General features: G+C 44.2%; 2 protein-coding genes across 3 annotated transcripts in view; both read right to left on the bottom strand.

Annotated features, from left to right (window-relative positions):
• The window catches only part of slc49a3 (solute carrier family 49 member 3), a 99,276-nt gene extending 95,962 nt beyond the window's left edge, over positions 1 to 3,314 (bottom strand). For both annotated transcript variants that reach the window (XM_055643729.1, XM_055643736.1), the window contains exon 1: positions 3,090 to 3,314. In XM_055643729.1, the coding sequence (XP_055499704.1) occupies positions 3,090 to 3,191 (102 nt within the window). In that variant the 5' untranslated portion in view covers positions 3,192 to 3,314. The remainder of the gene's footprint in view (positions 1 to 3,089) is intronic.
• Positions 3,191 to 3,712, bottom strand: LOC129696468 (uncharacterized). Its single transcript, XM_055634432.1, has one exon. It carries the CDS (start codon positions 3,710 to 3,712, stop codon positions 3,191 to 3,193), a length of 522 nt encoding a protein of 173 aa, XP_055490407.1.
• Between the last annotated feature and the right edge of the window lie 10,122 nt (positions 3,713 to 13,834).

Raw genomic sequence — 13,834 nt, 5'->3', positions numbered from 1 at the left:
TCTGCAGTCTTTTGTATCCATTTTCTTGCAGAATTGCTGGATCAGATCACAGTTTGCATACCCACTCGGTTTATCTGTAGAATTGCAAGTACCGCAGGCTTAGACCCAGGTTTCTAAGGGTTTGAGGCAGCAGATCTACTAGTTGCATCAGTGTCTCTCAAAGCAGAGATCAATGGATTTATGTATATTAAAGGATATGGGGCAATGCAGGAAGAGGCAGATCACCCACTATCTTCCCCAAATCAAAATGCGGGAGGAATTCTGCAAGTCAGATACCGTTCAGATAATATCTGTGGAGGCAATGGACAGATGAACTTTTAGGTTGGGACCATTCTTCAGACTGAACGGTCGTCTGTCCATTCCCTCTACACCTGTTGCCGATTTGCTCTACTTTGTGCTTTGTTCAAATTTCCAGCGTTTACAATCCCCTCTGTCAATGTTTTCCAATATATTGGCCCGGTTCTATGCTAATCTGAACAGCAAATGCCACAGATTCTTGCTCTCCCCTCGTATTTGGACGATGGCATTACATTCTGTTTTAATGTCTGCTGGAACCTGACCAGGCCGGAGGGTCGGGGTGGATAACCAGTGAAGGATTACGGATAAATATGAGGTTATCCACTTAAGTGGCAAAAACAGTAAGGCAGATTACTTTCTAAATGGCGTCAAGTTGGGAAAAGGGGAAGTACAACAGGACTCCACCTGTCAGATGACCTGATGTCTACAACCAATACCACAGCACTGGTCAAGAGAGCCCAGCAGCGACTACACCCTCTCCGAAGACTACGTAAAGCAGGTTTCCCCACTACACATCTACGAACTTTTTATAGGGGGACAACGAGAGCACATTAACCAACTGCATCACTTCCTGGTTCGGGAGCTGCAAGGCGTACGAACGGCACCAACTTGACAGGATTGTGAAGACCGCCAGCAGGATTATTGGTGCTCCACTCCCCTTCTTGCTGGACATATACAGGAAGAGATGTATCAACAGAGCCATCTCCATCATCAAAGACCCCTACCACCCATCGCATCACATATTCTCCATCCTGCCATCTGGGAAGAGGTACAGGAGCATTAGCTGCAAAACCAGCAGGATGCTCCTCGGCTTCTTCCCGCAGGCTATAAGACTGATTAACGGACTTAGCCCACTGCCAAAGTATCGCGCACCAACCATCAACCTGGACACACTGCAGCAGCTGTCGATCGGAACGCCTGTTGGTGTTTAGTAGAGTAGAGTGTTTAATTTAAATTTGTTCATGATATATGCATTTTTATTTCTATTTATTTGTTGTTATTTGTACTGCACACTGAATGGACACTGGTTGAGCAACGTTTTTTTGTTTCCTCTGTGTCTGTGAGTACTCGGGAAAATGACAATAAAGATATACTGATACTGATCTGGGGGTCCTTGTACATCAGTCTATGAAAGTAAGCATGCAGGTACAGCAGGCAGTGCTGGTCCATCTGTCTCCTCAGATTCTGGTGAATTTCTACCGCTGCACCCTCGAGAGCATCATTACCAACTGTATCTCAGTATGGTATGGCAACTGCTCTGTCTCCGACCGGAAAGCACTGCAGAGGGTGGTGAAAACTGCCCAACGCATCACCGGTTCCTCACTCCCCTCCATTGAGTCTGTCCAAAACAAGCGATGTCTGCGAAGGGCATGCAGCATTGTCAAGGACTGCTCTCACCCCAGCCACAGACTGTTTACCCTCCTCCCATCCGGGAGGTGCTACAGGTCTCTCCGTTGCCAGTCTCTCCGTTGCAGGTTCAGGAACAGCTTCTTCCCTGCGGCTGTTACACTGCACCTTGGTGATTGCCAGTCACCCCGGACACTCCTTCCCCCAGAAAAATTGCACTACTACTACTGTTTGTACATATATATATTTTACTGCTAGGTTCGCTCTTCTGGGTGAGATGCTAACTGCATTTCGTTGTCTCGGTGCTGTACACTGCACAATGACAATAAAGATTGAATCTGAATCTGAGTGAAGAGAGCGAATGGCATGTTGGCCTTTTATAACAAGAGGAGTCGAGGCCCAAGTGAGACCACACCTGGAGTATTGTGTGCAGTTTTAGTCCCCTAATTTGAGGAAGGACATTCTTGCTAATGAGTGAGTGCAGCGTAGGTTTACAAGGTTAATTGTGCAGCGGGAGTCCGGATGGCAGGACTGCCATATGCTGATAGAATGGAGCAGCTGCGCTTGTACACTCTGGAGTTTAGAAGGATGAGTGGGGATTAAATTGAAACATATAAGATTGTTAAGGGTCTGGACACGCTAGAGGCAGGAAACATGTTCCTGATGTTGGGGGAGTCCAGAACTAGGGGCCACAGTTTAAGAATAAGGAGTAAGCCATTTAGAATGGAGACGAGGAAACACTTTTTCTCACAGAGCCTATGGAATTCTATGTGAGTCTATGGAATTCTCCGCCTCAGAGGTCGGTGGAGGCAGGTTCTCTGGATGCTTTCAAGAGAGAGCTAGATATGGCTCTTAAAAATAGCGGAGTCAGGGGTATGGGGAGAAGGCAGGAACGAGGTACTGATTGGGGATGATCAGCCATGATCACATTGAATGGCGGTGCTGGCTCGAAGGGCCGAATGGCCTACTCCTGCACCTATTGTTTATTGACTAGCAGTGAAGGATCGCCTGATGAAGGGGGACCTACCATTGAAGGATCGCCCATCCTGAGGTCGGTCACTGTATCATTCTTTGACCTGCCAGCTTCCTACAGCCGGGAGCACCGCCCTCTCCTCCCCTCCCCTGGCCGCCAGCGTGGCCGGGCTGTACCGCTCACTGGGGCCGGGCTGTACCGCTCACTGGGGCCGGGCTGTACCGCTCACTGGGGCCGGGCTGTACCGCTCACTGGGGCCGGGCTGTACCGCTCACTTGAGTCACTGGGGCCGGGCTGGGTACCGCTCACTGGGGCCGGGCTGTACCGCTCACTGGGGCCGGGCTGGGGCTCACTGGGGCCGGGCTGGGGCCCAAGACTAGGCAGCAGGGACCCGCGGGCGGAGAGCGCGCCCATCCCGGGGGAGGGCAGCGGTCGCCACACAACACCCCACCCCTCACCCCTCCACTCCTACCATGGCATTGGAGCAGCTGAGGGCGCAGGTGGCGATGAGCACCAGCCATCGGCGCCGGTAGGTGCGGTACACGGGCGCGGGCGCAGCTGCCTCCATCATCATCACCAGCCGCCGCCGCTCCTTGAGGTGGCAACCAAGATACTAGAGGAGCCGGAGCCGACAGCGCCGATCTCTGCTGGCAACGGACCCGTCCCTGACATCACCGCCACGCCTGCGCGCCCCGCCCAGGCCCCGCCCCCATTGCGCCCCGTCACGCCCAGGCCCCGCCCCCATGGCGTCCCGTCCCGACCAGTCCCCGCCCCCATGACAATCCCGCCCAGGCCCCGCCCCCATGACGTACACGCCCCGCCCCTGGCGTCACCGCCGCGCCTAAGTGCCCAGGCCCCGCCCACATGGCGCCCCGTCACGCACAGGCCCTGCCCCCATGGCGCCCCGTCACGCCCAGGCCCCGCCCCCATGGCGTCCCGCCCCGTCCCCATGACTTTCCCTCCCAGGCCCCGCCCCATGACATTCCCGCCAAGGCCCCGCCCCCATGACATTCCCGCCCAGGCCCCGCCCACATAACGTAAACGCCCCGCCCCTGGCGTCACTGCCGCGCCTAAGTGCCCAGGCCCCGCCCCCATGGAATTCAGCCCCGCCCAGGCCAAGCCTCCTTGACGTCACCGCCTGTCCTGCTGGCGACCGGATTGCAGGTGAAAGCTCCTCTGCAAATCTTTGGTGAAAAGCAAAGACCGGACTCGCTGCAGGCGGGACCCAGCCACGGGACATAGACAGGCGATGTCTCGGTTCTGGACGGAGCAAGGGTCCGTCTGAAGAAGGGTTTTGTTGGACTTTATGCGGACAGGCTCAGGATCGATATAATTCAAGGGTCTTAAAAGAAGTGTCCAGAGAGATACTTGATGTTTAAGAAGGAACTGCAGATACTTGATGTGTCTGTTTTAATTCTCCCGCATTCCGTAAATTTAGGGATGGCCCCTTTAGATTGAAAAGTGACAAATGGAACTGACTTATTCCATAAGGGAAAGAGGTAAAACAAGCAACTACAAACACAACCACTAATTGTTGAGAACATGTCAGCAATTATTAATGTTATCAGGATATTAGTTATCAGTTCAGATAAATAAGTGATATCAAGTCAAGTCAATTCGTCACATACACATACGAGATGTGCAGTGAAATGAAAAGTGGCAATGCTCACGAACTTTGTGCAAAAAGACAAAACAAACAAACAACCAAACAAATTATAAACACAATCATAAACACACACATATTCTTTTACATATTAAATATTGGAAGGAAAAACGTTCAGTAAAGTTAGTCCCTGGTGAGATAGGAGTTTACAGTCCGAATGGCCTCTGGGAAGAAACTCCTTCTCAACCTCTCCGTTCTCACAGCATGGCAACGAAGACGTTTGCCTGACCGTAGCAGCTGGAACAGTCCGTTGCATGGGTGGAAGGGGTCTCCCATGATTTTATTGGCTCTGGAGTTGCACCTCCTGATGTATAGTTCCTGCAGGGGGGCAAGTGAAGTTCCCATAGTGCATTCGGCCGAACGCATTTCTCTCTGCAGAGCCTTCTTGCCCTGGGCAGAGCAATTCCCAAACCAGATGGTAATATTTCCGGACAAGATGCTTTCCATAGCCGCTGCGTAGAAGCACTGCAGGATCCTCGGAGACACTCTGAATTTCGTCAATTGCTTGAGGTGGTAAAGGCGCTGCCTTGCCTTACTCACGAGTGTTGCGGCATATGATGTCCATGTCATATCCTCAGAGATGTGGACTCCCAGGTATTTAAAACAGCTCACCCTATCCACAGGATCCCCATTTATCCTCAATGGTGTGTACGTCCTCGGATGATGTGCCCTCCTAGTCCACGATCAGCTCCTTCGTTTTTTTGATGTTCAAGAGGAGGCTGTTATCCTGGCAGTTGGTTTATCCTATATTGGTTATCCTATATTGAGTTGGTTTTGTGAAATGTAAAACATCTCCTGTCCAATTCATTGAGGTTCAAGGAAAACGTGCTGTGGATAAAGGGAAACAGAGAAATGTTAGTTTCAGAAATGCAGAGGCATTTGATTATGTGTCACAGAGGTTTCATACTAATATTTCCTTATGATATGGTAGGCCATTTGTCCCATGGCCTGTTCTGGATCTCAGGACTAAACCCATGTTCTAACACTTCTCAACAACCACAAGACCATAAGACATAGAAGCAGAATCAGGCGATTCGACCCAAATGCGTCTGCTCCGCCATTTGATCATGGTTGACCTATTTATCTTCTCAATTCCATTCTCTTGCCTTCTCCCTGTAACATTTGACATCCTTACAAATCAAGCATCTAGCAATCTCCGCTTGAAAAGTACCCAATGACTTGGCCATAGCTATCTGTGGCAATGAATTCCTCATAATAATTCAATGTGGCCTGACCAGCACCTCATAAAGCAATATATATTTGCTTTTATATTCTAGTTCCCTCAAAATGAATGCTAGCATTGCATTTACCTTCCTTTCCACTAACTCAACCTGCAAATTAATCCTGCACCAGCACTCCCTTTGCATCTCCTATTTTGGAATCTCCCCCCCTTCAGAAAATAGTCTATGCCTTTATTCATTCTACCATAGTGCAGGCTCTTTGCTGCACTGTATTCCATCAGCCACTTCTTTGGCCACTCTCCCAACCTGTCCAAGTCCTTCTGCAAGTGTTGTATCAACACTTCCTGCCTCTCCACCTATCTTTGCATCATCCGCAAACCTGGCCACAAATCCATCAATTTAATTATTCAGATCATTAATACTAAGTGAAAAGTAGCAGACACAACGTCACCTGCAGCCAAACAGGAAAGGCTCCCTTTATTTCAACTTTTTGCCTTCTGCCAATCGGCTATTCTTCTATCCATGCTAGTATCTTTGATCTTGCCTCTAACAACTACACTCCCATCTTGTTTAGCAGCACATGCAGCACCTTCTGAAAGGCCTTCTGCAAATCTAAGTAAACACCATCCACTGACTCCTTTAAGAAGATTAATCAAATCAGAACCAAAGCAGACCATCGGCCCAACTCATCCATGCCGACCAGTCTTCCAAAAGTAGTGCATTCTAGATATCCACCACCCTGATCTACTTTAAGAATTTCTTACTCTCACTGTGCCCTTTTGTTTTAAACCCTGTGACTGAAAAAAGATTCTATCCATCGACCCCATCTATGCCTCTCAATCTTTCATACCGCTATCAGGTCACCCCTCCGTCTACGCCGCATCTGCGCCCAAGATGAGGTGTTCCATACAAGGTCATCGGAGATGTCCTAATTCTTTAGGGAATGGAGGTTCCCCTCTTCCATTATAGCCAAGGCCCTCACAAGGGTCTCCTCGATATTCCGCAGCTCCGCTCTTGCTCCCCCTCCCCCCATTCGTAACAAAGACAGAGTCCCCCTTGTCCTCACCTTCCACCCCATTAGCCGCCGCATACAACACATGATCCTCCAACATTTTCGCCACCTCCAATGTGATCCCACTAATAACCACATCTTCCCATCTCCACCCCTTTCTGCTTTCTGCAGACTGTTCCCCCGCAACTCTCTGGTCAAGTCGCCCCTTCCTACCCAAACCACCCCTTCCCCGGATACTTTCCCCTGCAACCGTAGGACATGGCGGAAATCCAGGAGGGGACCTGAGGGGGGGACAATCCTCGCCATGTTTTGTGACCTGGGCGCCACAGCCAATTCCAGGTCAGCTCATTTGTCCCAGGTCTGGCTTTAGCGCCCTCTTCGGCTGCGTGCTTCGGGACTGGCTGTAGTGCCCAGATCGGCTCGCCTGCCCCACACTCCAAAAACATGCAGATTTGTAGGTTATGTGCTTCGGTAAATTCTAAATTATCCCCAGTGTGTTGGATGGTGCTAGTGTACGGGGTGATTGTGTAAATACGCTCTTCTCAAGCTTACCCCCCAGTCTAGTTCAGTCAAAAACCACTGAGTCAAGCACTGGAACAACTAATCTTTATTTTTGGATTGAACAACAAATTCCCTTATACGATACCTAAACCACGGCGGGTTTGATCCTTGTCTCTGCCTGGCCAAGCCCTTCAGCCTCGTGCAAGCAGAAACACTCCAAAAGTGTTTCCACGCAGTCCCAAGCGCACTTCCAGAAGATCGACACCGATCTAAGATGGAGACACCTCCGAACTACATATAACCATATAACAATTACAGCACGGAAACAGGCCATCTCGACCCTTCTAGTCCGTGCCGAACACATAATCTCCCTTAGTCCCATATACCTGCGCTCAGACCATAACCCTCCATTCCCTTCCCATCCATATAACTATCCAATTTATTTTTAAATGATAAAAACGAACCTGCCTCCACCACCTTCACTGGAAGTTCATTCGACACAGCTACCACTCTCTGAGTAAAGAAGTTTCCCCTCATGTTACCCCTAAACTTCAGTCCCTTAATTCTCATGTCATGTCCCCTTGTTTGAGGGGTGCACATAGGGGTGGTCTTCTTACAATCCAATCAAACATATTAATTACAGAAATACATTATTGACAGTTCCCCAAACCAATAACAGAGTCTCCCATACATTGTTTCAGGAGAAGCTTCTGGAAGAAGCCAACTTAACTTGAATAATGCAACATTTACCCAGGAACTCAAACTGCCAGGGTTTAACACTTTGGCCAATCAACAAACACCAGGGTAACTGTCTAGCAACATTATTTACAATATTTACAATGCTGTTGCAGTAAACCAATCAACATCATGCATTTTACACTTCTTTGGAAGTCCTATGCAGAAACCTCTTTCATTCTGTCAATTGAAGAGTGTTTAGCGGAGCAAGAGTCTTCACTAAAGTTCTGCGTACAGATATTGCGAGGTTGGTAACGGATATTGTTCGTCATCAACAGCTTGGTTGATTGTGACTTTGTAATCACCGCATAGTCTAACAGTTTTATCAGCCTTGGCTACGGCCACAATTGGCGTTGCCCAGTTACTCTGGTCTGTCTTCACAAGTACTCCATTACGCTCTAATCTGTCGAGTTCTACCTCCACTTGTTGCTTTCGTGCATATGGTACAGGTGTTGGTCGACAATACACAGGTCTCACATCTTGCTTTAGTCTAATGTGTGCAGAGTACCCTGTTATTCCCGTGTAACTGTCAGCAAAAATGTTTGCATGTTTGCTTATGACGTTTTCAAGACGTGATTTGGACAAATCGACGCTGAAAATGTTCTTCCAGTCTAATTCTATTCTACTCAGCCAATCCTTTCCAAGGAGGGTTGGTTTATTTCTGTAGTTGGCTACTATGATGGGCAGTGTTACTGACTGACCATTATGCTGAACTTTACAGTTCATTTGTCCACAAGTCTCCAAAACTTTGCCTGAGTAGGTTCTCAGCTTGACCTTACTCTCAAACAATGGTATCTGTGGGAACTTTGTTTCGTACAGGTCTTTGCTCATGATCGAACAATCTGCTGCTGTGTCAATACACATATCGATTAACTGTTCATTAATCAATAGTTTAGTTCGAAAGTCCTTGCCTTGGCTGGTTGTAGGCTTATCGATGTTGGTCATGTAAATGGTGTACAACCCAAGTTCATTTACATCTGGGTTCATCTCCAAGTTGTGATCTCCTCTCCAGTGTTGTTGCTTGATTCCCGCAGATTGTTGGTTCCTGTTTTATGCTTGGCCCGACCTGCTGAGGCGATATGGCCTTTCTTCTGGCAGTTATAGCACTTGGCCATTTTGAACTGACAAAATTGGGATGAGTGATTACCGTTGCAACAATAACAACTGGCTGAACTTGGCTCCCCGCCATACTTCGGTTTTGGTTTAGTGCCTCTAGGTTTGGCCATAGGCACTGCCTTGTGACTGTAAACGTATTTGATGCCATCTCCATTGTGGTAGCAATCTTGCATGCTTTCTCGAATGTGAGATCTGGAATGTTCATCAGTTTGGACTGAATTCGTTCATCCACTAGACCACAAACAAATATGACGCACAGTGCTCGTCCAAGAAAGGTTCCAAAGTTACAGTGTAAACTTAAGTTTTTCAAGGCAACAATGTACTAATTGATTGTCTCATTCTGCTTCTGGTTTCTAGTGCCAAATTTATAGCTTTCTGCAATTTCCAGAGGCTTTGGGTTGAAGTGCTCCTCCAACTTCTTTATAATGTAATTGAATGACACGTCTTTTGCCTTTATGGGTGCAAGGAGATTCACGAGTGTGCCGTACACTTCAGGACCGATCTCCATGAGCAGAATCGCTTTCATGCGTTCGCAAACAGCCTTATTTGTTTCAGTCACGATCTCTCCTTCACCACTAATCTCCATTATGTTTGCCGTGAAAAACATGTTTGCCCTCTCCATATAGGAGCTGAACGACTCTTTACTCTTGTCAAAAGTGCCAAGGTTTCCGATGTAGCCCATTGGCGCTGCCATCGTGTCGTTCTCTTTTTAAAAAAAATTAAAGGTCCGTTCAAAAACCCCGAATTCCTGTCTGTTCTGGTGTAACAATTCACCTAAAACTTAGCTGTACGAAGACTATTCAGCTTGAGGAATTCGACAAAAAAAAAACTCAGTCTAAATTGTGTATTTATTTTCGGTGATGGAAAAATTTCAACTAGGATAGAAGTACTGTACATGGGTTAAATTGTTATATTGTAATCCAACAGCTAGAATATTGACAAACAAATTGTTATCAACTAAATTTAATCTCTCTAGAGGCTGTAGACAAGGATGTTCACTATCCTCACTATTATTTGCTCTTGCAATCGAACCCCTAGCAGAAAGCATTAGAAACCATCCAGGAATATTTGGATACAATACTAGAGACACAAGGAATAAAATCTCCTTATATGCAGATGATGTACTAATATATATTACAAAGTTAGAAACTAGTATTCCAAACCTATTAAATCTAATAACTCAATTTGGTCAGTTTTCGGGATATTGAATTAATTGGAATAAAAGCGAACTCATGCCAATAACAAAATTCAATTTACATTCAATACAACAATCCCCTTTTAAAATAGTTAAAGATAAATTTAAATACTTAGGAATCTATGTAACTAAGACATATATCTCTTTATTTAAACTAAATTTCCCACCCTTACTGAATAAACTACATAAGAATATTCAATACTGGAAAACACTCCCCATTTCTATGCTTGGGAGAATTAATGCTATAAAAATGATCTTCTTACCGCAACTACTGTACCTACTTCAAATAATTCCGATATATATCCCAAAAACTTTTTTCAAAAAAGTCGACTCCATTGTTACAAGTTTTGTCTGGGATTAAAAGAATCATAGAATAAGTAAAACACATTTATGTAAGTCAAAGATAAATGGAGGTTTGGCTTTGCCAAATTTCTTATTTTATTTTTGGGCAGTCCATATTAAAAACATGAATTTCTGGCTTGAAGAAATGGATCAACAACCAGATTGGTTAATGATGGAAAAGGAAGACTGTCTACCTTTTGAAATTTGACCGATCATATTTGCCCCCACAAAGCTGCACAAAAAAACCTATAAAGAAAACCTCATAATACATAGTGGAATACGAATTTGGAAACAAATAAAAAAAGATTTAAAATTGAATAATATACCACTATGCCTTCCCATTGTAAATAATCCTTTATTCAAATCATCCTTTATGGACAAAGGTTTCACACAATGGAAAAATTATGAAATCAAAAATATAGGACATCTTTATGGGAAAGGCACTTTTCTTTCGTTTCAAGAGTTACAACAGAATTATGGACTGCACTCAAATAATTTCTTCAGATATCTACAAATTAGAGATTATGTTAAATCTAATACACAAGTCTACAGGAGTAGGGAATCAGGAATTCTCGATGAATGTTTGAACAAGCATCCTAATACTGAAAAACTAATAGCTTATATTTATAACACCCTACTAAACAACGAGGTACCACCGACCGAACCATATAGATACAAATGGGAAAATGAAATAGGTCACCCTATAACGAAAGATATGTGGGACGAAAGTTTACAACAAACACATCAATGTTCATTAAATGCCAGACATACTTTAATACAATTCAAGGTCGTACATAGACTACAGTACTCTAAAATAAAACTAAATAGAATCTTCCCACAAATCTCTCCTATTTGTGATAAATGTCTACATCTAGAGGCTAGTTTAACACACACGTTTGCAAATTGTATAAAACTTAAACATTTCTGGACTGATATTTTTGAAATAACTTCAGAAGTTATTAATACAAAATTGGACCCAGACACAAAATTAATAATACTTGGAATATCAGAACAAAGTTTAACACTCACAACAAACCAAAGAAATTTCCTCGACTACAGTATAATAATCGGGAAAAAATTAATATTAAAATTTTGGAAAGGCCCTACAACCCCCACAATTAAAATGTGGATTACGGAAATGTCGGAGACCCTATACTTAACCATATAACCATATAACCATATAACAATTGCAGCACGGAAACAGGCCATCTCGGCCCTACAAGTCCGTGCCGGCTTAGAAAGAATTAGACTTGTCTTAATGGACAAACAAGATATTTTTGATAAAACCTGGGCTCCATTCATTAACTAGCTGAAGGGATTCATTAACTATCTGAAGGGAGCTTCCAGTGGAAGTGGTGAAGGCAGGTTCATTGATATCATTTAAAAATAAATTGGATAGGCATATGGATGAGATGGGACTGGAGGGTTATGGTATGAGTGCAGGCAGGTGGGACTAAGGGAAAAAAAGTTGTTCAGCACGGACTTGTAGGGCCGAGATGGCCTGTTTCCGTGCTGTAATTGTTATATGGTTATATGGTTATATGGATAGATTGGCACAGCACGAGGACCCAACTGAAACTTGAACTCAGGATCAGATGAAAAGCTATACTTTATAATCTACGAACCTATCTCCATTGACTTATTACAGGTAATCCATTCCACCTCCTTTGTTTTTCTGTGTTTTTTAAAAAAATTTATTTGTAACTTTCTACCCTCTCTTTCTCTCTTTTTCTATAAAAAAATTAAAACACTAGAAGCAGAAGTAATTGATAATTGAAAATTTTAATAATGTATGACTGATGTATATGAAAAGTATTTTTACTATAATATGTAACTACACTTTATAATATGTCTACATCTAATAAAAATATTAAAAAATAAATTAAAAATTAAAAAAAATTGTGTAACAATCTGAAGGGCGACATCTTGCCACGTAGACACAACATAGAGATAGCCTGACAAACTCGCCCACTTGTACAGCTGATGTTTTAAACTACAGTCCCCTGCATAGAAGAATCTGAAGGCCTCTCATGTCCAGGTCGCAAACAACTGCGACCCAACTCCGTATTTACTGTTTAAACTGTTAAACAATACTGCATGTTGCAAAACAGTCCTGCACTGTATTTAAAGGATGAGTTCACAAACTCTAACCCATCCTCGTCGCCAATTTTGTTATATTCCGGACAGCAGAATGAATAACAACTTACACGCAGGGTGCCTGGATCACAAGAGAGCTTTATTACCCAATATTCCCTACTTATATACAACCCCAACTGATTAGCATATACATGAATATGCATGGATACTTTACAAAGAGATACTCATACATTTCTTATCTGCAACATTGATCTGGGACGTAGACTTACTGGCACCATTTAGCAGCTTGTCTTATATCTGCAGAAACACAGACTTGACCAAAATGGCCTAGCAATGAAGGGGCAGTGAGGGGCAAGAGAAGGGCCAGTGCTGGACCTCCTGTTAGGAAATGAGACAGGTCAGTTGACGGAGGTATGTGTTGGGGAGCACTTCGGGTCCAGTGATCACAATACCATTAGTTTCAAAATAATTATGGAGAAGGTCAGAACTGGACCAAGGGTTGAGATTTTTGATTGGAGAAAGGCTAACTTTGAGGAGATGTGAAAGGAGTGAATTGGGACATTTTGTTTTATGGGAAGAATGTAGTAGAGAATTGGAGGACATTTAAAGGTGAAATTTTAAGAGTACAGAATTATTATGTCCCTGTTTGGTTGAAAGGAAAGAGTAATAATTGGAAGGAGCCATGGTTTTCAAGGGGAATTTGACACTTGGTTCGGAAAAAGAGAGATCTACAATAATTATAGGCAGCATGGAGTAAATGAAGTGCTTGAGTATAAAGAATGTAAAAAGAATCTTAACAAAGAAATTAGAAAAGCTAAAAGAAGTTAGGAGGTTGCTTTGACAAGTACGGTGAAAGTAAATCCAAAGGGTTTCTACAGCTATATTAATAGCAAAAGGATAACGAGGGATAAAATTGGTCCATTAGAGAGAGTCAGAGTGGGAGCCAAAAGAGATGGGGGCGATATTGAACAATTTATTTTCTTCGGTAGTCACCAAGGAGAAGGTTATTGAATTATGTGAGATAAGGGAAACAAGTAGGGTAGCTATGGAAACTATGAGGATCAAAGAAGAGGAAGTACTAACACTTTTGAATTATATAAAAGTGGATAAGTCTCCAGGTCCCAACAGAATATTCCCTAGGACATTGAGGGAAGTTAGTGTAGAAATAGCAGGGGCTATGACAGAAATATTTCAAATGTCATTAGAAACGGGAACGGTGCCGGAGGATTGGCGTACTGCGCATGTTGTTCCATTGTTTAAAAAGTGTTCTAAGAGTAAACCTAGCAATTATAGACCTGTTAGTTTGACATCAGTGGTGGGAAAATTAATGGAAAGGATAGTTAGAGATAATATATATAAGCATCTGGATAAATAG

The sequence above is a fragment of the Leucoraja erinacea genome, chromosome 1 (genome assembly GCF_028641065.1).
Source record: "Leucoraja erinacea ecotype New England chromosome 1, Leri_hhj_1, whole genome shotgun sequence".
Taxonomy (NCBI): domain Eukaryota; kingdom Metazoa; phylum Chordata; class Chondrichthyes; order Rajiformes; family Rajidae; genus Leucoraja; species Leucoraja erinaceus.
This window is presented reverse-complemented; position numbering and strand designations above follow the sequence as displayed.

Bases quoted from the DNA above. Each gene is read 5' to 3' on its own strand.
- LOC129696468 (XM_055634432.1), bottom strand. From the start codon at position 3,712: ATGGGGGCGGGGCCTGGGCACTTAGGCGCGGCAGTGACGCCAGGGGCG.